Source organism: Grampus griseus, assembly GCF_964374135.1.
Source record: "Grampus griseus genome assembly, chromosome: 4".
Taxonomy (NCBI): Eukaryota; Metazoa; Chordata; class Mammalia; order Artiodactyla; family Delphinidae; genus Grampus; species Grampus griseus.
In genome coordinates this window covers 79519998-79544469 of record NC_138997.1, presented here as the reverse complement: position 1 = coordinate 79544469, position 24472 = coordinate 79519998, and the positions used below count along the sequence as shown (strand labels likewise).

Sequence of the window (24472 nt, the reverse complement as noted above, 5' to 3'; positions counted from 1 at the left end):
AAATCCCGCGGGAACTGCCCTTCCCTCCGGCGGCGTTCCCTCCCCCACCTTGGTTGCCAAGGAGACCCGAGTCCTGGGCCGGCGGACTGCTACAGGCGGGGGAGGCCTACCTTTCCGCGGCCTGAGTCGACTGCTTCACCAGCCTCGCCGTCCGCCGTGCTCCGCAGCCGCGTCCGTCAAGCGCGACAGCGCACGGGCGGGCGAAGCCCTGAGGTGCGTCCTCCCTCCGGGAACCGGAGCGAAGCGAGAGCTGGGGTCGCGACCCCCCTGCCCAGACCCAGGCGGGTGGGAGAGGCTCATTTGAACCAAACTGCCGGCGCGGGTCGCCGCCGCAGCCCCGCAGTCCCGGGGCTCCCGAGGGCGTTGTTTCAGGCACCAGCTACAGGTGCCCGAAGTGCTGGCGGCTGCGGCGTCTCTGTCCCCAAAGCCCCAGGGAACATCCGCCCTCTGGGGTGAGGGAGGACTCGCGGGAGCCAGTGAAAAGGAGCGCCCGAGGGGCCGCAGACGCTCCCAAACGGGCCTTGGTAAAAGTCTCGTCGCTTCGGAGGCGATTGGGAGCCGTCTCCACCCCTCTCCCTTTGTGAGTGTGTGGAGGTTTCGTTCGGACTTGCCCGGCTCGAAGTATGGGATGCTCGTGTCGGCCAGTAAATGCCACCTCTTGGTCTTTAGGGCCACACTGGGTGGGCCACCAAGTGTGGTCGTGCAGAAATAGTGATTTACCGAGATAATCTTTTCTTTTCAGAGACGATGCTTAAGGTACAAGGAAAACCATTTCCTGGGACATCTGAATTGTAATTCAAGCTTGAGTTACTACAGTGAAGGGGCAAACATGCTTGACCCCGCCAGTAAAGTGGAGTTTTCGGAAGAAGAAACTACCGAGGAGATCTCCCAACTCTCTTATCTCCAACTCTCTTCCCTGGCACTGTCAGGGGACACAGCATACAGCGAAAAAACCTCAACTGGTTTGCCCGAAAAAACTGGCTATCCGGACTCCGTTTACATTATGGCAGCGAACATTTTTCAGGGCATTCGATTCGAAAACTCACCAGAGAAGGTCTTAATAAAGTATGGGAATGAGCCCCTGCCGTCCTCCACCGAGTCTGAGGATGAATCCTTTCAGCGTTTGGCCTATGAGCTGGCTTTCAGTGCCCTGAAGTGTGAGTAGTACCCGTTTTGACAGTCAGCACTAACGGAAAATAATGAGAGAATTTGTGGAGTGCAGTCCCCCTTCTTGCCCCCTCATGCACACACCAGATTTTGTTTTTAGGCTTATGAATATCTTTGGTCAGTTGCAAATGTCCAGGCATTAGGAGAGTTTCCCTGTACAGCAAGCTCTTTCAGGCCAGAAACGTTTTTTTCTCTGCAGATTTCCCCGTGCCTAGAACCGTGCCTTGTCCTTAGATGGGTCAAAATTAAAGCAAGTTAAGATGATCCGAATCACTGCCATTCGCTTTAATTTTGGAAGCTTGTAAATTTATTTTTTCAAATTTTTGTAAAAGTCCCCTTTCTAACTTGCTGCCAGGATTTGAGGTGTAATATTGCAGATTTCCTCAATGGTGGGTAATGATCAACTTGAGTATGGAGTTGACTCCAGTAGAGAATCAAATATTTTTACTGTGAGAGCAGTCAAAGGGCCTGGAGACATGTTTCTGTACTAGCTATAAACTATAATACAATATGAACTATAAAGTTTATATTGGTTTGTGTACTGAGTATTCCAAAAGAATTTCCAGAAATGTTTGGAGTATTAGCAGCCTGGCTGAAATGATGAGCTTCTTAGAGACACCCAGAAAGGGCATCACTCATTTGCATATATTTCCTTAGTGTTAGTACTTACTGGGCCTTGTACATCCTTGCACAGAGGCAGTTAACAATTGTTCAGTGAATTAAAATGTCCCATTAATTACTCAGATACGAATGTATATTTTTGGTTGTCTGCAGACATGAGGTAGCTCAACTCTGAAGCCAGGAATTTGCCATCACAGAGAAAAATTTATATGATGTTAAGAGGCAACTACTCTTTGGGTTTCATTTCTTTATTTTCTGCTTGTGATCTTTTTTTTTCTTTTAAAATCTATCTTAGCCATTTTTCCCTCCTCCAGTTTAATCTTTCAGATTCTATTTCATCCCTTCCCTCCTCTTCCTTTTTAAAATGCAGATTTAAAGACCAACCAGAGTGTTGTACTTTAAATCATGAGTCAGGTGAACATTTGAACATTTTCTCCTTGCAGCAGTGAAATGCAGACTAGGCATTTATGTTGATTAGTTGATATTTTAATGGTAATGCCAAAATTCTATTATAGACAATTTTTTTCCCCGATAAGAATATTGAAACTTACCTTTAGAAATCAATTATAAAAGCCTGAAATTATTCTTTGTAAAATTAATGCATTGACTAGATGGTCATGCTATAGTGATGTGTATGGTAGATTATCTTTTTCTTTCTCTTGATCTATATTTGTGTTTTATGAAAGGGTCTTGTGACTGACATTTTTTAATGACCTAGAAATTCCCATTTAGATAAATTATTGTCATAGACATTTATAAACCTACTTTTCCTTGAAATGTTCATTTTTATAAGTTCAAATTCTAAGATGAGATGGCTTTGGTTGTTTACTTGGTACAACTATTACTTTCTTCTTAATGATAATAATATCTTGCTTTAAATTATCATCTGAATAATTTCTAATGTTCAAATGGAATAAAACTAGAATTCCTAAGTTCAGTCGGTTTCCAAGATAATTAAGAACCTGATATTTTGCTTTAAAATATTGGAGACTCTTATGCATTTCATTTTTGTCTTTTGTATTATCAGTGTTCTATCAATACTTTCACATGTAATATTTTGTAGACTCACATCTCGCTTATACAGTATAGGTTCAGGGAATCACGGTTCAGGAAAGAAAACTGAGGATTTCTTCTCTAAGGTTTTATAGGAGCAGTAAAGCTGAAAAGGTTAATGTACAAATTAAGAGAGCTTGGGTAATGGTCTCTTTTGTTTGTGAATTTGTGAACAGATAATTGAATCATATTACCATATCTTTTTAAGGAAGTACGAAGAAAAAAATCTATACAAATGTTAAGTGTATTTTTTTGGTTGTGTTTTATGTTTTCCAGTTTTATTATTTGCCCTTTTGTTGATGTCCTTTGTGTATAAGGTATTTCAAAGCAGAGAGTGTATTTTTCTGATTAATCTTTTAAAGGTTTAAAGGGCTCAGAATCATGTTTGTTGAAATGACCACCTCTAGTCTCACTCTGCTAAATAACTGCAAGGTCAATTGTCTGTTAAAGAAGGTAATGAAGAGTAAGCTATTCCTATTAAGTTTGACTTATGTCAAAGAAGTAGAGTACTAGCAGCTAATTTATATTTTAAAAGTATCTCTGGATGTTTCAAGGACTATTAAATATTAAAACAGAAGAAAAACTGGCGAAACGATTTCTTTAAAAAAAAATTAATGAACAACCCATTAAGAAAAAAAATTGAGGAAAGAGATGTTTCTGAAATTGTTGATCTTATTCCTGGTTTAATTCTTTCTCCAACCTCTCTAGTTGTAAATAGTATTTGATGACCTCTCAGTCCGAGGAACTGGCTGTGGCATTAACTTGGTCATTTCAAAATCATGTAACTTGTCAGTGAAAAACCTAGCAAATACTTAATATATGGTCTGGTTATGGCTTTGGGAATAAGTATGTGTAGTCAGGGATCCCCAAGACCACCCTCAAGTTCAATGATTCACTAGAAGGACTCACAGAACTCAGTAAAGCTGTTATACTCATGGTTACAGTTTACTACAATGAAAGGATAAAGATTAAGATCAGCACCAGAAAAATATACACAGGACAAAGTCCAGAAGAGACCAGGTACAGCTTTCTATTGTCCTTTCTCAAAGGAGTCTTACGGACAGTGCTTAATTCTCCCAGCAACAATGTATGACAACATCTATGAAGGTTGTCAAGTTTCCCACTTTCCACAGATACAAAAACCCCATGTACCTATATTTATAATTATAAGAGGGCCTTGGCATTCTTTTTTTTTTAACTGAAGTATAGTTGAATTACAATATTCTGTTAGTTTCAGGTTATAGCTAAGTGATTCAGTTATTTTTTTTTCAGATTATATACCATTACAGCTTATTACAAGATATTGTATATAGTTTCCTGTGCTATACAGTAAATCTTTGTTGCTTATCTATTTTATGTATAGTAGTTTGTACCTGTTAATCCCATACTCCTAATTTGTCGCTCCTTTTCCCTTTAGTAATCATGTTTGTTTTCTACGTCTGTGAGTCTGTTTCTGTTTTATGTATAGATTCATTTTTATTGTTTTTAGATTCTACGTATAAGTGATATCAGATAGTATTTGTCTTTCTCTGTCTGACTTACTTCACTAAGTATAATGTTCTATAGGTCCATCCATGTTGCTGCAAATGGCAATATTTCATTCTTTTTTTATGGCTGAATAACATCCCATTGTATATATATACACCGCATCTTAAGCCAATCATCTGTTGATGGGCACTTGGGTTGTTTCCATGTCTTGGCTATTATAAATTGTGCTGCTATGAACATTGGAGTGCGTGTATCTTTTTGAATTAGAGTTTTCATCTTTTCTGGATATATACCCAGGAGTGGGATTGCTGGATTATATGGATCTATTTTTTGTTTTATTAAGGAACCTGCATATGGTTTTCCATAGCGGCTACAACAATATACATTCCCACCAATAGTGTACAAGGGTTCCCTTTTCTCCACACCCTCTCCAGCATTTATTATGTGTAGACTTTTTGATGATAGTCATTCTGACTGGTGTGAGGTGATAGCTTGTTGTGGTTTTGCTTTGCATTTCGGTAATAATCAGTGATGTTGAGTGTCTTTTCATGTGCCTGTTGGCCATTTGTATGTCTTCTTTGGAGAAATGTCTATTTAGGTCTTCTGCCCACTTTGTGATTGGATTGTTTGTTTTTTTGGTACTGAGTTGTATGAGCTGTTTGTATATTTTGAATATGAAGCCCTTGTTGGTAGCATTGTTTACAGATAATTTTCTCCCATTCCATTGGTTGTCTTTTTGTTTTGCGGATGGTTTCCTTTGCTGTTTCAAAGCTTTTAAGTTTGATTAGGTCCCATTTATTTATTTTTGCTTTCTTTTTCTGTTGCCTTGGGAGACTGACCTAAGAAAATATTGCTACGATTTATGTCCAAGAATATTTTGCCTATGTTCTCTTGTAGGAGTTTTATGGTGTCATGTCTTATATTTAGTAATATAAGCCATTTCAAACTTATTTTTATGGATGGTGTGAGGGAATGTTGTAATTTCATTGATACAGGTGGCTGTCCAGTTTTCCCAACACCACTTGCTGAAGAGGCTGTCTTTTCTCCATTGTATATTCTTGCTTCCTTTGTCATAGATTAGTTGGCCATAGGTATGTGGATTTATTTCTGGGCTCTCTATACTGTTCCATTGATCTATATGTCTGTTTTTGTGCCAATACCACACTGTTTTGATTACCGTAGCTTTGTAGTATAGCCTAAGTCTGGAAGCTTATACCGCCAGCTTTGTTCTTTTGCCTTAGGATTGCTTTGGCAGTTCTGGGCCTTTTGTGGTTCCATATCCATTTTAGGATTATTTGTTCTAGTTCTTGAAAAATGTCATGGGTATTTTGATAGTGATTGCATTAAATCTATAGAGTGCTTCACTTTAGCAATATTAATTCTTCCAATCCAAGAGCATGAACTACCTTTTCATTTTTTTGAATCATCTTCAATTTCCTTTATCAGTGTTTTATAATTTTCAGTGTATAGGTCTTTCACCTCCTTGGTTAAGTTTATTCCTAGGGTTTTGTTTCTTTTTTATGATGCAATAAACGATATAACTTTTAAAATTTTCTCTATCATTGTTAGTGTAAAGAAATCCAACAGATTTCTGTATATTAATCTTGTATCCTACTACCTTGCTGAATTCATTATTAGTTCTAATAGTTTTTGTGTGAAGACTTTAGGATTTTCTGTATAGAGTATTATGTCTTCTCCAAATAGTGTAAATTTTACCTCTTCCCTTCCAATTTGGATACCTTTTATTTCTTTTTCTTATCTGATTGTTGGGGCTAGGACTTCCAGTACTATGTTGAGTAGAAGTGGTGAGGGTGGGCATCCTTGTCTTGTTCCAGAATTTAGTGGGAAGGCATTCAGCTTTTCACTGTTGAGTATTATATTGGCTGTGGGTTTGTCATAAATGGCTTTTATTATGTTGAGATATGTTCGCTCTATACCCACTTTGGTGAGAGTTTTTATTAGGAATAATGTCAAATTTTATGAGATGCTTTCCTGCGTCTTTTGAGATGATCTGTGGTTTTGTCTTTCCTTTTGTTAATGTGGTGTGTCACACTGATTGATTTGCATATGTTGAACCATCCTTAAGACCCTGGAATGAATCCCACTTGGTCATGATGTATGATCCTTTTTATGTATTGTTGGATTCAATTTGCTAATATTTTTTTGAAGATTTCTACATCTATATTCATTAAAGATATTAGCCTATAATTTCCTTTTTTTTGTAGTTTCTTTGTCTGGTTTTGGTATCAGAGTGATGGTGGCTTCATAGAATGAATTTCACAGTGTTCCGTTCTCTTCAATTTTTTGGAATATTTTGAGAAGGCTCAGTATAATTTCTTCATTGTATGTTTGGTAGAATTCCCCAGTGAAGCCGTCTGCTCCTGGACTTTTGTTTGCAGGGAGTTTTTTTTTAAATTACAGATTCTATTTCACGTCTGGTGATTGTTCTGTTCAAATTATCTGTTTCTTCTGGACTCAGTTCTTGTAAATCTTATGTTTTTAGAAACTGTCCATTTCTTCTAGGTTGTCCAATTTGTTGGCATATAACTGTTCATAGTATTATGATTTTTTTGTATTTCTGTATCAGCTGTTACTTCTCCTCTTTCATTTCTTATTTTGTTTATTTGGGTTTTCTCTCTTTTCTTCATGTTGAACCTGGCTAGAGGTTTGTTGAATTTATCTTTCTCCAAAAAACAGCTCTTGGTTTTATTGACCTTTTCTGTTGTTTTCTATTTTACTTTATTTTATTTTTTTATTTTATTATTTTTTAAAATTTATTTTTGGCTGTGTTGGGTCTTTGTTGTTGCACATGGGCTTTCTCTAGTTGCAGCGAGCAGGGGCTGCTCTTTGTTGTGGTGCATGGGCTTCTCATTGCAGTGGCTTCTCTTGTTGCGGAGCAAGGGCTCTAGGAGCACGGGCTTCAGTAGTTGCACACGCGGGCTCAGTACTTGCGGCATGCGGGCCCTAGAGCACATGGGTTTCAGTAGTTGCAGCGTATGGGCTCAGTAGTTGTGGCATGCAGGCTCTGGAGCACACAGGCTTCAGTAGTTGTGGTATACGGGCTTAGTTGCTCTGCGGCATGTGGGATCTTCCTGGACCAGGGATCAAACCCATGTCCCCTGCACTGGCAGGCAGATTCTTAACCACTGTGCCACCAGGGAAGTCCCTCTGTTGTTTTCTACTTTTTTTTTTTAATTTATTATTATTTTCTTTTGCAGTACGCGGTCCTCTCACTGTTGTGGCCTCTCCCATTGCAGAGCACAGGTTCCAGACACGCAGGCTTAGCAGCCATGGCTCACAGGCCTAGCCGCTCTGTGGAATGTGGGATCTTCCCAGACTGGGGCACGAACCCATGTCCCCTGCATCGGCAGGCAGACTCTCAACCTTCCCTGCGTCACCAGGGAAGCCCCCTCTGTTGTTTTCTTGATCTGTATTTATTTCTTTTCTGATCTTTATTATTTCCTTCCTTCTGATGACTTTAGGTTTTGTTTGTTCTTCTTTTTCTAATTCTTTTAGGTGGTTGGTTAGGTTATTTATTTGAGATTTTTCTTGTATCTTGAGGAAGGCCTGATTCATTGTGAATGTCCATCTTAGATCTGCTTTGGCAGCATCCCACAGATTTTGTAAGGTTGTGTTTTCATTTTCACTTGTCTTGAGGCATTTGCTCATTTCTTCTTTTATTTCATTGTTGACCCATTGGTTTCTTAGTAGCATGTTGTTTAGTCTCCATGTGTTCATTCTTTTCCTGTTTTTCTTTCTGTGGTTGATTTCTGGTTTCATACTGTCGTGGTCAGATAAGATGTTTCAAATAATTTCTGTCCTTTTAAATTTGTTGAGGCTTGTTTTATGACCTAGTATGTGGTCTGTCCTAGAGAACATTTCATGTGCCCTTGAAAAGAATCTGTATTCTGGTTTTTTTGGATGTAGTATTCTGTAGATATCAATTAAGTTCAACTGATTGTGTCATTTAGAACCTCTGTTGCCTTACCGATTTTTTGTCTGGATGATCTGTCCATTGATGTCAAAGGGGTGTTAAGGTTGGCTACTATTGTATTGTCAGTTTCTCCCTTTATGTCTGTTGTTGTTTCTTTTATATGTTTAGGTGCTGCTGTATTGGAGGATTATATGTTAACGAGCATATTATCTTCTTGTATTGATCTCTTTATCATTATACAATTCCCTTCTTGTCTTTCTTTATGGACTTTGTTTTAAAGTCTATTTTGTCTGATGTGAATATTGCTACCCCCACTTTCTTTGTGTTTCCATTTGCATGAACTATCTATTTTCATCCCCTCACTTTCAGTTTGTGTGTCTTTCACCCTGAAGGAAGTCTCTTGTAGGCAGCACACTAAGGGTTCTTGTTTTTGTTTCTTCATCCAATCTGCCACGCTGTGTCTTTTGATTGGAGCATTTAGTCCATTGACATTTAAGGTAATTATTGATAGGTATGTACTTATTGCCGTTTAACCCTTGTTTTTCAGTTGTTTTTATAGTTCTTTATTTCTTCTTTTTGTTTTTCCTTTTGTGGTTTGATAATTTTCTTTTGTAGTACGCTTGAGTTACTTTCTTTTTGGTTCTTGTGAAACTACAGTATATTTTAAATTTGTGGTTACCATGGAGTAACCACAAATTTAAAATATACTGTAGTTTCAAGTATGTTCAAGTATGTTAACTCACAGCTGTGTCTACTGGCTTTAAACTGATAGTCATTCAACTTCAAACACATTCTAAATGATCTATATTTTTATACTCCCCTCACCCACATTTTGTGATTTTGCTGTCCTATTTTCTTCATGCATATCTTTTTACTGTTAGTTGTAGTTATAATTGCTTTTACAATTTTTTGATTGTTTTTTAATCTGTGTACTGACTGAAGTGATCTTCTGTCCTTTTATATATTTACCTTTCCTATTGTGATTTTCCCTTTCCTATAGTTTCTTGCTTCTTTTCTATTTAGAGAATATCCTTCAATATTTCTTTTAGGGTAGGTTTAATATTGCTGAGTTCTTTTAGTTTTTGCTTGTCTAAGAAATTTTCTCTTCTTCTGTTCTAAATGATAATCTTGCTGGGTAGAGTATCCTAGGCTGCATGTTTTCCTTTTCAGGACTTTGAATATGTAATGCCACTCCTTTCTGGACTGCGAAGTTTTCTGCAGAGAAATCTGCTGATAGCCATATGGGGGTTCCCTTGTAACTGACTCTTTGTTTTTCTCTTGCTGCCTTTAGAATCCTTTCTTTATTTTTAAATGTCATTTTAGGGAATTCCCTGGTGGTCCAGTGGTTAGGACTTGGCACTTTCACTGCTGTGGCCCGGGTTTGATCCCTGGTCAGGGAACTGAGATCCTGCAAGCGGTGTGGTGTGGCCAAATAAAATAAAATAAAATAAAATTGTCATTTTAATTATGATATGTCTTGGTGTGGGTCTCTTTGGGTTCATCTTTTTTGGGACCTTCTGTGCTTCCTGTACCTGAGATCTGTTTCCTTGTTTAGGTTTGGGAAGTTTTCAGCCATAATTTCTTCAATTACACTTTCAATTCTCTTTCTCTTTCCCTTCTGGAACACCTATTGGGCATCCGTTGGCACGTTTTGTATTATCTCATAAATCTCGTATGTTGATATCATTTTTTTTTTCATTGTCTTTCTGTCTGCTCTTCTGATTTAGTGATTTCCATTTTGCTATCTTCCAGGTCACTTATTCATTCTTCTGTGGCATTTAGTCTGCTCTTCATTGCTTCTAGATTGGTTTTTAATCTCAGCAATTGAATTGTCTATTTTTGATTGGTTCATCTTTATAGCTTCTAGTTCCTCATTACAGTGATGTGCATTTCTATCGATACTCTTTCTTAAATCAGTTAGAATTTTTATTATCTCCTTTTTGAACTCAGGGTCTAGTAAACTAGTGAGCTCTTTTTTTTTTTTAGAAGATGTTGGGGGTAGGAGTTTATTAATTAATTTATTTTTGCTGTGTTGGGTCTTCGTTTCTGTGCGAGGGCTTTCTCTAGTTGTGGCAAGCGGGGTCCACTCTTCATCGCGATGCGCGGGCCTCTCACTATTGCGGCCTCTCTTGTTGCGGAGCACAGGCTCCAGACGCGCAGGCTCAGTAGTTGTGGCTCACGGGCCTAGTTGCTCCGTGGCATGTGAGATCCTCCCAGACCAGGGCTCGAACCCGTGTCCCCTGCATTAGCAGGCAGATTCTCAACCACTGCCACCAGGGAAGCCCGTGAGCTCTGTTTTATTATCTGTTCTTTCAGGGGATTTCTCTTGTTCTTTTAATTGGGAGTAGTTCCTCTGCCTTTTTGTTTTACTTAACTTTCTCTGTCTCTATGAATTTAGGAGGAACAGTTATCTACGGTGGTCTTGAAGGGTGTTTTTATGTGGGAGTGTCCCTGCATAGATTGTGTGTGTCCAGTGTTTTTGGCACAGTGGCTGGTTTTGGTATGGACTTCAGTCGCATCTTTCCTCAGGGTATGCTGGACATTATCCCCTTGATGGGAGTGTGGCTGGTATTCTGGTGTCCAGAGCCTGTACTGGATGTGAGGCAGGGCTTTCTCTCTGCTCCGTGGCTGTCACTGCCCTGTCAGGGGCAGGGTCTGCTCCCCAGCTGTTGGGGTGGAAGGCTTGAGGGTTGGGTTCAGTCGGACTCCATTGGCCTTGAGTACATGCTGTGCCCCAAAGGAGGTGATTTCTGAAGCAAGTGACGCCCACATGGTCACAGAGCACCTGTGTGCTGCCTGTGTAGGCATCCATAGTTCCACTCAGAAGCAGCCCAGGGTTGTGTCCCTTTCTCTGTTTTGTCTCAGATCTAGTTAAAGGCTATGGTGTGGAGTAGGCTGGGGCTGAGGGTCGGGGTGTTGTGGCTGCAGGAATTGAGGTGGCTGCGCTGCTGCCTGAGGTCTGGGCTGCCTCTGTGGCAGACTCCCAGGACCTGGCTGCCCCATATCTAGTGCTAAGCTGCGGTGTGGTGTGGGCACACTGGGGTATTCTTGCTAGGAGACTAACCACTGCTACTCCTGAGCTTGCTGACAGTGGTTGTCACCATTCCATCCACACCATGCCCCAGGACCTCCCAGCTATCTCTGCGGTAGCTAGATTGAGTTCTCTCCTAGGGCCTATATGCCCAAGATTCAGCACTTAGCCACTGCAGGCTCCTGTGGCGCTACCTCACATGCATGCTGACAGTGGCCGCTGTGGCTCCACCTGGATCACAGCCCAGGTGCCCGGTCTGTCTCTATGCAGCTACACTGAGTCTCTGCCCAGATTTCATGCCCGGCTGTGGTGTGGAGTGAATGGGGCCAGGGTGTTCGCCCCTTTGGATTGGGAAGTGGGGCAAGGTGGCAGTTGCCAGTGCAAGGCTCTCTTTGCCCTGGTTCTCAGCAAGCCAGCATGTGGTCACTCCTCACGTGTAGAGCCTAGGCTTCTCCAGCCCTCTGTCTGTCCCAGTGGATTTCTCAGCAGACAAGGGGGCCTGTCTCCTCTACGCTGGACTCCAGGATTGGGATGCCCAGATTGTGGTTCGACCTGCTTACTCCCCAGGGCGAGGGTCCACCTGTGTGGACCTTCTCTTCCTTACAGAGGTCACTCCTGGGGGCTCAGTTCCCAACCTGATGCTTTTTTTTTTTTTTTTTTCTGTCTCTGCCTGGTTACGTGGAGCTGTTTCTTGCTGCCTTTGTTCTTCTGCCAGTTTCCAGTTAGTTTTCCCTGAAAATTGTTCCACATGTAGAAGTAATTTTGAACTCTTTTGGGGGAGAGGTGAGCTCCACATCTTCCTACTCCACCTTCTTGATCCCCCTCAGCCTTGGCATCCTTGAAATGAAAGTTCTAGAAGTGAATTATATAAAGTGGATCATTTAAAGGAAACTCTATGGACACAGTAAAAATAGAGAAGGAGAACCTAGGGGAGAGTCAAAAGAAGAAATATCTTCCATCTTTCTTCCAGAATGGGAGGGATGATCAGACAGACTGTGTGAGTTTTAGGGATCCAATAAATAGCACTCTTCCTTGTACACTTGAGTTTGGAACCCACGGAGAGGGAAAAAAAAAAAAGATGTCCGGGGACATGGCTTTAGATCTTCAGTCAAGCAGGCTTGCAAATACTTTATTCCTGAATTAGAACTTCCCGTCTAATCCAGACACAGCTGAAGAATTGCAGATCCCTCCACCCAACTCATGCAAGGCGTGTGGCAAAGAGCAGTCTGGAATGCATGCCCACCTCCTGCAGAAACACTGGCAGACAAAGACTGGAAGGGGGAGGGAGTGATATATGCCCCTGTGCATTCTTCCAAATTCACTAATTAAATAAATTCAATTTTCTTTTCACATGGAGTGATAAGTAAGGGGTAGGGAGAGAGTCCAAGGGTGTTTCTCTAGGGAAGGCCTTCTGCATTGGAAACATGAGGAATGAGGATTAAGAGTTCCCTTCAGCAGACTAAAGAGAAGAGGCTTTAATTAGTGGGGCACTAGGGATAATTGGAGCTATTGTGCTGAACTAGGATAGGTGAGGTTTGCTATCTTCAGATAAGTCCTGATAACCCACATCGGTCATTAGCAGTATGTTTTATTTAGCCAGTATGGTTTGTTGTAAGAGTGAGTAGAGGATAGGCAGCATAATGTGGTGAGGAGCGTGCACTTGGGTGCTAGACTGCCTGGGTTTGAGTCCCTGATCTGACTCTTGCTGTGTGACTATGAAAATATTACTTAACCAGTCAGTGCCTCATTTCCTACTTTATAAAATGGGATAATAATGGTACCTAATTCATAGGGTTGTGAGGGTTAAATGAATTAATATATGGAAGGCATTTAGAACAGTGTCTAGCACATAGAAAGCACTATCTAGAGCATACATAATTAATGTTGATATTGCTATGTGAGAATGTTCTGTAAACTATAGATATATAAAGGCAATGCATTCTGCACAATATTAGAGACAGCCCAGAGATTGTCAGTTTTGACAGGAGCCCTAGGAAAAAAATGCAGTGTTGGCAAAATCATGTTCTGTCTTCTTTTCCTTCATTCTACTGCTCCTATTTTTAGGAGTCCAGCAACTCCATTGCTCAAAGTTCTATAGCCTATGCAGGTGTGCTATCTTAGAAGTCCTTCATTCTTTTTTTTTTTTTTTGCGGTATGCGGGCCTCTCACTGTTGTGGCCTCTCCCATTGCGGAGCACAGGCTCCGGACGCACAGGCCCAGCGGCCATGGCTCACGGGCCCAGCCGCTCTGCGGCATGTGGGATCCTCCCGGACGGGGGCACGAACCTGTGTCCCCTGCATTGGCAGGCGGACTCTCAACCACTGCGCCACCAGGGAAGCCCAGAAGTCCTTCATTCTTATGACAAGTATATTTTCTGTGACAAAAATTGGGACTCATGCTGAGAAACTGTGAAGTAGATAGGAATTGGTTTGTGAGTACTAAGGGTGTGAAACTGTAAACTTCATTTTCCTTGTAAGTGAAATGGGGATATTGCCTTGTACAATACAGCCACAATTGGTGGCTAAAATATGGGTAATGATACCTGAAAGATTTCCTATGAAAACTGGAGTCTGTGCTCCCAAGTTTGTCAGTTCTTTTTAGTTTTCCCATCCCCCAGATAAAAACTGAAATTCAGTGTGTATTGTGTATATAGGAGATGTTCCATAAATGTTGAATGAATTGAAGCTGTCTTAGCTCCCTGTTAACTGATTAAAGCATTTGTTATATGATATATATACTTAAGTAGTTATAACAGAAGAACACTCGTGTGCCCTGTGGAGGTTTTAAAATGTGTTCATGTGTTTTCATTTAGTACCTCTGCAATTATCCCTCTGCCTGGAATGCTCTCTTCTTCCGGATCTTTACATGGCTAACTCCTTGTCATTTGGGACTTAGATTAAATGTCATCTTATCAGTGTTGTCACTAGTGAGTTCTACCAAATATTTAAGTAAGAAATAACACCAATTTAACACAAACTCTTCCAGAGTTTAAATTCTGATACCAACATTGACAAAGATATTATGAAAAAAAATTATAGACAAATATCCTTCATGAACATAAACATAGAACAAAAATCTATGTTTATTAAAGCATTTGTAATATGAGATATATATATATATATATATATATAGTTAAGTAGTTATAACGAAAGGAGACTCATGTGCCCTGTATAATAAAATATTAGCAAATTGAATCCAACAATATCCAACATAAAGAGGATAAGACATTATAAATTAGATCCTCTTTAACGTTTTTCAAGGGATATAAATTAAAGGTTGGAATTCCTTTATTACTACTTCAGCTATTCAGATAACGCTCCTTTGACTGTGATTCCGTGTGGAGCCTGAGTCACAGGGGTCCAGGATTCATAAAGATTACAAATATTTCATCATGTCATTGTAATTTGAATCTTTATCAAGAATTAGGTATGTTTTAGATATGAAAGTAAAAGTATTTTATAGCATTGTCCAAAGTGTATTTTGATTCCAAAATTTTCATTTTCAGCTTTGGAGTTTTCAGTAACAGACATTTTCCTTGTCTTGTAGTTCAAGATATTTTGGAAACTATGTTAATAGACAGCTATATCTTCCCAAGCACCATAATAGTAAGTGTATAACTTTTACATAATTACTTGTCTCGTGGTTGTTAATTAGAAACTACTAAAAAGCTTTCAGATTTAAATAACTAGTTTGTTTAATGCTGAGACTTCTTCAGAACACGTCCTTAACTCTCATACTTCTAGGGCTTCTAATATAGATCCTACTCCTTTCATTTTGATGAATCTGCCAAAAATTGTCCTTTTTGAAAGGTTTATTTTTTATTGGATTTTTTTTCTAGTTTGCAGTCCTTTTCTTTTTTTCTTTTATGTATGTATGTATGTATTTATTTATTTTTGGCTGCGTTGGGTCTTTGTTGCTGTGCACGGGCACTGTAGTTGCAGCAAGCGGGGGCTACTCTTTGTTGTGGTGCGTGGGCTTCTCATTGCGGTGGCTTCTCTTGTTGTGGAGCACGGGCTCTAGGAGTGCGTGCTTTAGTAGTTGTGCACGGGCTTAGTTGCTCCGCGGCATGTGGGATCTTCCCAGACCAAGGTTCAACCTGTGTCCCCTGCATTGGCAGGTGGATTCTTAACCACTGTGCTACCAGGGAAGTCCCTTTGCAGTCCTCTTCTATCTCCCAATTCAACCAGACTATGTAAAAATAGTCATATTTTTATGACTGCTCTCTTATGAAAAACAATGGAATGGAAAATATTGCTATTAGATATTGTTTGTATGCTTTTCTGTATGTGTGTTTCCCCTTGGTAGCCAGATCATTTGAACAGTCTTATCATTGTGATGCTGTATGATTTCCAAGATAGAAAATTTCAAGCTCGTCTCATTTCTGATAATGAAGAGTCTGTAGCGGAAGTTCTAGAAGTAGAGAACCTTCTTAACAGGTAATTGTAAAGGTGAAAACAGTGTTTTATATGAAATCATTATTGGTACTTTCACTGGTGAAATTGTATACAATATAATGTGTAGATAACTGTTAAAATTTTATAGAGAAAAAATATAAAAGTTCATAAGTTTCTTGAGTTCCTTTACAAACAAATCTTGAACAGGGTAAATATTCTGCTTAAATTCAAGTTGTTTTTCAAAGCTTGAATTGTAAGATCCAACTTGTAAGTATTTGGAAAATGATGAAAAATTCCTGACAATTTTTAGCACGTACTTAAGTTACACTTCATTTGAAACTGCTATTATTTGTTTACCTGGCTTTGTTTATAGCTCTTTAAAAAAAATCTAACATGTATCAAACAAGAAAATTCCAACAGTAGATAAGAACCTATCACTCTTCCAAGTTGAAAAAAAAAATCTACAACTTCATGTTAGTAGTTAAGAACAAAACTAACATGTTTTAAATTTGTTTTCCTTTTATCCTAAATATCAACAGAAACCTAGTATGGGGATAATAATAGCATCTACCTAAAAAGGTGGTTGGAAGAAGTAAATAAACTATATAAAATGCTGAGCTTAGAGTCAGGCACTTAGTAGATAGTCAATCAGTGTTAAATGCTACTGTTGTTAGGGCTTTTGTTATTACATCGTTGAACCTTAATAGAAAGCACAATATAGCAACAACAGCAATCTTGTAGGAAGATTTTTACCAGGTGAATAATCTGCAACAGTTGTCATATGTCATGTTATATTATTATGGGAAACTCAAGCAGTTTCACTTACAGTATTGAAGGTTGAGACCAGAGGACTCACATAATGGAGTTATAGTAATAACTTACCTTTATTGAACACTTAATATGTATAAATCATTGTTATAAGAAGCTCTTTACATAACAACTCTTTGAGGTAGATATTGTTACCAACCTGTATTTTTACACATGGGAAAACTGAGGCACAGACATGTTAAAGGACCCTGCCTAATGCCATAGAGCTAGAAAGGGGAGTAGCCAGAATACACATTCAGGAATGCTGACTCTAGAGCCCAGGATTTAAGCATTTATATGCTACTACTCCTTCCACTTAAGATAGTGAGTGGTGGCTAAAGTACTCTAGAAGATGAAAGATATGACATAGTCATATCTCATGTCATTTGTAGCCATGAGAAATTTGGAGATGGAGAAAAGCAAAAGCAATCAGATGTATGTACCCTCTGTGTTAGGTAAGTAAGGATCTTGCCCCTGATTACTGCACAGGTTTCTGGACAACTACTTCACCCATACCAGTACCGGGCAACCCGCCTCTGAGGATGGGCACCCACGATGGGCGCAGATACATCAGAGAAAAGTTGGTGGGGCAGTATGCTCTGGGACAGGCTCTGAGTTTCAGCTTTCCTGAGCTGCTGTCAGTTTCTGTTTGAGTTGGTCAGGACTCAGGAGATGTTCATGGAAGTCTCAACTTAGTCTCAGTGAGCATAATGAGAGCTGAGGTTAGGAAAGCCACAGGGCTCCAACCAAGTAAGAAAGACCAGACTGTGGTTTCATGAGCAGCAGATTTTTAGCTGAGAATGTTAGCAAGCCAGGCAGGAAATAGGACAAGCAAAGGTCATGGCTCAGGAGGCCAGAGGAACCAGAAGATATTACTGTCTTAGGTTCCTGATTCTCCAGAGTTTTCTCTTTCCCCATAATGCATACCATGCTACCTCCTGCCTTGACACACATCTGGTTGCATTCTTGTCAGGGCGAGAAGCTGTCAGTGCAGTTTTTCCCCCTACCCAAACCAATAGAGCTTCATATAATGCAGATCTTATTCCCACATTAATAAGTTATTTCATACCCAATTCATGCTATACTCAATTCATAATATGCTATAGGAGAAATGCGTGTATTTAGTGATTGAATTGCAGAGAACAGTAGTGCAGTATACTTATATAAAGATAACACTGAAAAAAATCCATGTATAATGATAAAAATCATGCTGAGAAAATACATGTATAAAGATAACACTAAGGGTTTTAATCAAGAGTCTCAGCTTTCAAGTAATAGAAGCCATCTTCAGTTAGGCTGAGCAAAATGGAAAATGTTCTTATAAAGGTATTGGAATGTCTCATGCAACTCAGAGAATCAGGAAGAGGATGAAAGCAGGAGCTGGAAAGATGTTAGGACCTTTATCTCTGCTGCTTTGTCTCTTTATCTTTTTAACTCTGCTTCTCTCAATATCTGCTTCATTCTTTTCCTCTGCAGATCTGCCTTCTCTGCTTCTCTAGTCTACATGGAGAAAACCCTACTATTGCACTCCACGTCTTGAGCTTACTTGTTACAGTTGTATGTTAGTTTCTTCACTTAGACTAACTTATTGTCTCTAACCCCAATTCTAAATTATAATCCCTCCCCTGGGAATTTGATTGGCTCCATGAAGGTCAGGTGCATTCCCCTGGGCCAATCCCCCATAGCCAATGGAGCAGAATTCTGAACTGAGACAGAATGGTAGAGGCCAACATCTGTAGATCATCTGTGGCTTGGGGCTGGGCACTGTTGTCCCCAGGGAAATAGAATCATTGTAAGCTTGAAGTATACTTTAGTTATGCTTCTACCAAGAAGATTAAGACTAAGAGGTGATAGAAGTAATTATTTAGCAAGAAATTGAATGAGAATTATTTCCTCCTTATGAAAATTGTTTGATCTTTGTTGTTATTGTCTCTTCCAGAGATCCTTGTGTTTTATCACTCTACCAACTTGTATATTTTTTTAAAATTTTTCTTTTATTTATTTTTTTATACAGTAGGTTCTTACTAGTCCAACTTGTATCTTTTTCTTCATTTGTTCATAGCCTTAGAGATATAATCCAAGATGACACCTATTATCATTTTTGACATATGCAAGTTCTTTAAGAACTCATTCCTTGTACAAAATTCAACTATATTTTAAATACTATGTGACTGGGTTAAATAAAAGGAGACCACAGCTTCTTCCTTTCTTACTCCCCCCCTGCCTTACACTAGCCCAAGAATCTGATTCTGCCAAATAATTTGTTGGGCTTTGGTGAGGCAGAATTGGGGAATGGGCAGTGAAAGAGTAGAGAGGCAGGAGAAGAAAGACTTAGTGGTCCATCCTCCCAAACCACCCAAAACTGTCCTGAAACCTTCCCCATTACAATTAAGGCACCACCAGCTTCTTAGATATCATCCTTGATTCCTCTTTCCTCCCCTCCCCGGTGCCCATACCACACCTAATACATCAAGTTCTGTAACTCCAATTGGAAAACATGCTGAATGTGTCTACTTGTTTCTATTTCCGCTCCTGCTGTTCAAATCCAAGCCACTATAATGGGTCACTTGGACTACTGCAATAGTAGTCCTCCTTCCCTGCCTGTAACTCTTACTTTTTCACAATCTGTTCCATATGGCAGGTAAAGTGATATTTTAAAAAAGTGATTATATAGTCATGACAGAGTATCTAGGATCAAGCTATATTCCTCCTGTAAACAACTAGATGGACAAAATATATGAGGCAAATATTTTGGACATTAGACAAAAAGCAGCACAGAATTTTGATCCTTGAGAGAATGAAGACAAATGAGGTGAGCCCTAGAATAGTCCTGGCTATATACCTACAGGTACTTTCCAACTGCAGTGCAGGAAGGAGGATCTCAAGAGGAAAACTGTAGTCTTACTAAAGTAAGAAAACAGAGATCAGAGTTTTGGGATGAACATCTGAAATGATCATTTTTTTCTCCTTTTTTTGGGGGGGGTGGTACGCGGGCCTCTCACCGCTGTGGCCTCTCCTGTTGCGGAGCACAGGCTCTGGACGCGCAGGCCCAGCGGCCATGGCCCATGGGCCCAGCTGCTCTGTGGCACGCGGGATCCTCCTGTACTGGGGCACGAACCCACGTCCCCTGCATCGGCAGGTGGACTCTAAACCACTGCGGCACCAGGGAAGCCCTTTTTCTCCTTTATTCTATTAATGTGGTAAGGTAATTCACATTGAATGATTTATGAATGTTAAAACCATCCATGGATTTTTGGGATAAATCACTTTTGCTTGGATATATCCCTTTTCTTCTATTCCTCAGTTTTCTCATTCACATAATACTCCAGGGTTTCTCATTTGCTGAAATGCTTCCTAAACACTTGTTCATGGGTTTTTGTCTCTCATATTCTTTCCACCCCTTCTTTGGAAACTCTTAGCCCATTTCACTTACTTAGTGAATATTCTGACACAGTTGTCAGTATGATGTCTGATTTTATATTTGTATGGGAAATTCAAACAGTTCACTGAAGATTATCCTTTGGCATTAAGAAAATATTCAATTTATATTTAAAGAGAACCATATTTCTTTTGTGTTAGGCATTACTAATGGCACTCCAAAACTTGAGATATTTTGGGAATTCCTTGGCAGTCCAGTGGTTAGGACTTGGCACTTTCACTGCGGAGGGCCTGGGTTTAGTCCCTGGTCAGGGAACTAAGATTCCACAAGCCATGTGGTGTGGCCAAAACAAAACAAAAGAAAAACAAAAAGCAAAACAAACTAACAACAACAAAAAAAACTTGAAATATTTTGTTCATTGTTAGATAAAATTTCTGAAAATTTGAAGCCAAAACGGAGTAAAACCTTTTTTGTATTAGGTAGGATTCTTTTTTGACAACACACAGGACTCCAACTCAAACTAGATTAGACAAAAGAGAAATTTTACTATGAGGTATCACACGGAAGAATTGAACAATGAGACTTGCAGGAAAGACATTGATGTGGCTACGCTTCTACTAACTAAATCCTGTGGCTCAAGTATCATCAGGGCTCTCTTCGACTCTAGTCTCTGCCTCTTTGTGTGCTTTACCTTCATTCTTGGATCTTTTCTTCTGTTCATAGAATGGGAAACTTGGCTGCTGACTACTCAGGAGCTTTACATCGTACACAGCACGAAAACTAGAAAGACTGGCTTGACTCTCGGTTGCTACACACAAAAATTCACTTGACTCTGGTTTGGGTCAAGTGCTCACCCTCTCCCAATCAACTGTGGTCAAGGAGACAGAGTCAGTTAGGAACACCTCCCAAGAAAATTATATGAACGGAGGGAGGAGAGGAACATTTTTCGTAAGAGGGGAAGTTTCTATTCCCAGAAGGGAAGTGGTGCTTAGAATAGAAACCTGTAGGTTTCTGCTCTAAATGGAAACATTGTAAATGTCTGTAAATATGCTTTGCTGTTTAACATCTCCATTTTTTACGGTACTCTGCCCTCTGTCTGTATGTCTTTTCTCTTCTTGTGGTCTGGAAAATTCTTGCTCCTCCTTTAATAGTTCAGGTTTCTCCTCTTGGAAGTCCCTTTAGGCTGATTTTGTTCTTCTTCCAATACATTTACTCTCTTCTTTATCTATGTATCTTATAACATTAACCATGTTGAGCTATAATTATTTGTTTATATGTCTGTTTTACCACCTAATTGTAAATTACTTAAGGGTAGAAACTATCTTTTAATCTTTATAGCTCAGGTCTGATAACAGTACTTGATTAATACTAGTAATAAAAGAATGAGCATATTGGACTTTCCTGGTGGTCCAGTGGTAAAGAATCCGCCTTCCACTGCAGGGGACACGGGTTCGATCCCTGGTCGGGGAATTAAGATCCCACATGCCGCGGGGCAACTAAGCCCGCGTGCCACAACTAAAGAGCGCACACGCTCTGAAGCTCACACGCCACAACTAGAGAAGAGAAAACCCGCACGCCACAACTAGAGAGAAGCCGTGCCTCAACGAAAGATCCCGCATACCTTAATGCAGATCCCGTGTGCCTCAACTAAGACATGACACAGCCGAAAAAAAAAAAAAAAAGAATAAGCATATTAATCATTATCATTTCTTGAATAACTTAACTTTAAATACATTCAAAATTATCTTTGCAACCATTCTATAAGTTAGATACTACTTCTTAATTCCTAGAGCTTAGAGAAGCTAAGTAACTTGTCTAAAGTCACATAGCTAGTAATTAGTGGAACCAGAATCTGAACCCAGGTAATCTGATTGCAGAGTCCAAACCATACTGGCTGGAGAGAGAGAGGAACAGCAAAGTAGAGAAAGAGGGGAATGGATGTGGCATGTAAGCAAGAGTGGTAAATAGCTCAGTGTGTGACTAGAGGTAGATTTATGGATGTGAGTGGTGAGAATTGAGAAAGGAAGAGTTGGTTCAGGTTAAATTATTAATATCCTTGTGTGTCATGATAAAGAGTTTGGATTCTGGCCTGTAGCTAATGGGTTCATTTAAGATTTAAGCTTAGGAATTATATAACTACAATTTAACATACAGAAACAAAGCTCTGGCTACATGTATAACAGGGATGCTGATAAAAAGATAATTAAGCAACTCTGCCATAACACAAATTGTAGCAGGAGATGGAGTTCTGGATCAAGAATGTTGGGAAAGGCTGTTTTTGCTTCCGTTTTCATCACTGCAGTCTACCTTAAAGCTATGGAAGTATTTTTAGCAATCACAGGATATTTTATTTATGGAAGTGATATATCTGGTTATCCTAATAGCATTTGGATTTGGTCTTTGTCCTCAATCTGATACTGTATGTTTATATAAGAATCTTTATAACTGTACATATACTTCAAGTTACTTTTTATATGATTAAATTATATTAAAATTCACAGTCCAAAATGTTTGCTATCTGGGTTTTGGAAAATCTTTTCTCCCTATACTCCCTGTATATACACAACACATACATTTTTCTAGGCTTCACATCTCTGATCTTTATATTTAATGATTGAATAATTGTCAGTAGCATTTATTACGGTAAATTCGAACTATGTAGGTATTTGGAAGGACTGTTTAGTCAAAAATAGTCTGTTCTCAGAAACATCTCAGTGTATAATATAGAACAGTAACTCATCCCCTTTATATTAATTTATTCTTTGATGTGCATTAATATATAATTATTTTTAATGTCCCTTGCTGTAGTTCTATGACATTAGGACATAGCACTACACAAATCTAATTCTTTTTTAAAATTTAATTTAATTCATTTATTTGGTTGCACTGGGTCTTAGTTGCAGCACACAGACTCCTTAGTTGTGGCATGCGAACTCTTAGTTGTGGCATGCGTGTAGGATCTAGTTCCCTGACCAGACATCGAACCTGGGCCCCCTGCATGGGCAGCATGGAGTCTTATCCACTGTGCCACCAGGGAAGTTCCCACAAATCTAATTCTATGATAGTCCCAGAAGGCTTAATGTTTGATAACCCTCCCCTCTACCCCCACCCAAAGTGCCCCTGTGTTCTCATCCTCCCTCCCTCCCTCTCTCCCTCCCCCCCCCCCCCCCGCTCTCGCTCTCTGTCTCTATCTTATTAAGCTTTCTGCAGCCACATACACCATTCTCAAGGAACTTGACTTTTTGTGGCATCCCTTCCTCATTTCTCATTCAAGGTTATCCTTGAGGTTTATTATTCAATTAGATTCCTATTGTGAAAATGCTATGAATATAGGTCAAGAGTAAGTCCTGTATTCTCATTTATTAAAAATTTGGGCTATGACATTAAAAAAAAATCATTGGGTCTTCATGGTTATGCTAAACAGTTCTTGTTTTTCTTTTCTGTTATTTGGAATTTTGAGGTATGGGATAGTCAGAACTGGGAAGGACTTGATACATATTCATGAAAGTTCCTTAATCTTATCAAGAGTACACTGTTGCCATCTCTGATAATAATAACTGACCTATAATGAGGGCCTGCCACGTGCTAGGCACTGTGCTAAGTATTTTACACACATGACATTAATCACCACATTAATTGCAAGATAAGCTGATCACATGTTACAGATGAGAAAACTGAGGCTGATGAGAGATTCAGTATCACACCTGAGGTCACACAGCTAGTAAGTGACAAAGCCTGAATTTTTTTTTTTTTTTTTTACAGTACGCGGGCCTCTCACTGTTGTGGCCTCTCCCGTTGAGGAGCACAGGCTCCGGACGCGCAGGCTCAGCGGCCATGGCTCACGGGCCCAGCCGCTCCGCGGCATGTGGGATCTTCCCGGACCGGGGCATGAACCCGTGTCCCCTGCATCGGCAGGCGGACTCTCAACCACTGCGCCACCAGGGAAGCCCCAGAGCCTGAATTGAACTTCGTTTGTCTGACTCTAAATCCTACACCTTTTTCACTACATAAAATTTGTCTCTCAGCCAGCAATTGTTTTAAATATTTGAGGAGGACTTCCCTGGTGGCGCAGTGCTTAAGAATCTGCCTGCCAATGCAGGGGACACGGGTTCGAGCCCTGATCTGGGAAGATTCCACATGCCGCCGAGCAACTAAGCCCGTGTGCCACGACTACTGAGCCTGTGCTCTAGAGCCCACGAGCTACAACTACTGAGCCCGTGTGCCACAACTACTGAAGCCCGCGTGCCTAGAGCCTGTGCTCCGCAACAAGAGAAGCCATGACAATGAGAAGCCCGCACACCATAATGAAGAGTAGCCCCCGCTCACCACAACTAAAGACAGCCCGCGTGCAGCAACGAAGACCCAGTGCAGCCATAAATAAATAAATTTTTAAAAAGAAAATATTTGAGGAGATACACAGCTATACAGAGACATCAAAAACTGAAGAAAAGAAGCAGGATTATTGGATTTCCATTTTTAAATATGGCAAATTTTAATTTTAGACTTCAAAAATTTGAAATAGAATTATAGAAGTATTTGTTAAAATTCTAATTGTTAATGTTTCTAGTGGAAAATTGATAGTCTTGTCTTCAATGCAG

General features: G+C 39.8%; 1 protein-coding gene across 1 annotated transcript in view; it reads left to right on the top strand.

Annotated features, from left to right (window-relative positions):
* Window positions 1-829: 829 nt before the first annotated feature.
* The window catches only part of NSUN7 (NOP2/Sun RNA methyltransferase family member 7), a gene marked incomplete at both ends in the record, with an annotated part of 61381 nt that continues 37738 nt past the window's right edge, over window positions 830-24472 (top strand). The window contains 3 exons of the mRNA XM_082653470.1: window positions 830-1157; window positions 14841-14899; window positions 15600-15730. Coding sequence (XP_082509596.1) covers window positions 830-1157; window positions 14841-14899; window positions 15600-15730 — 518 coding nt within the window. The remainder of the gene's footprint in view (window positions 1158-14840; window positions 14900-15599; window positions 15731-24472) is intronic.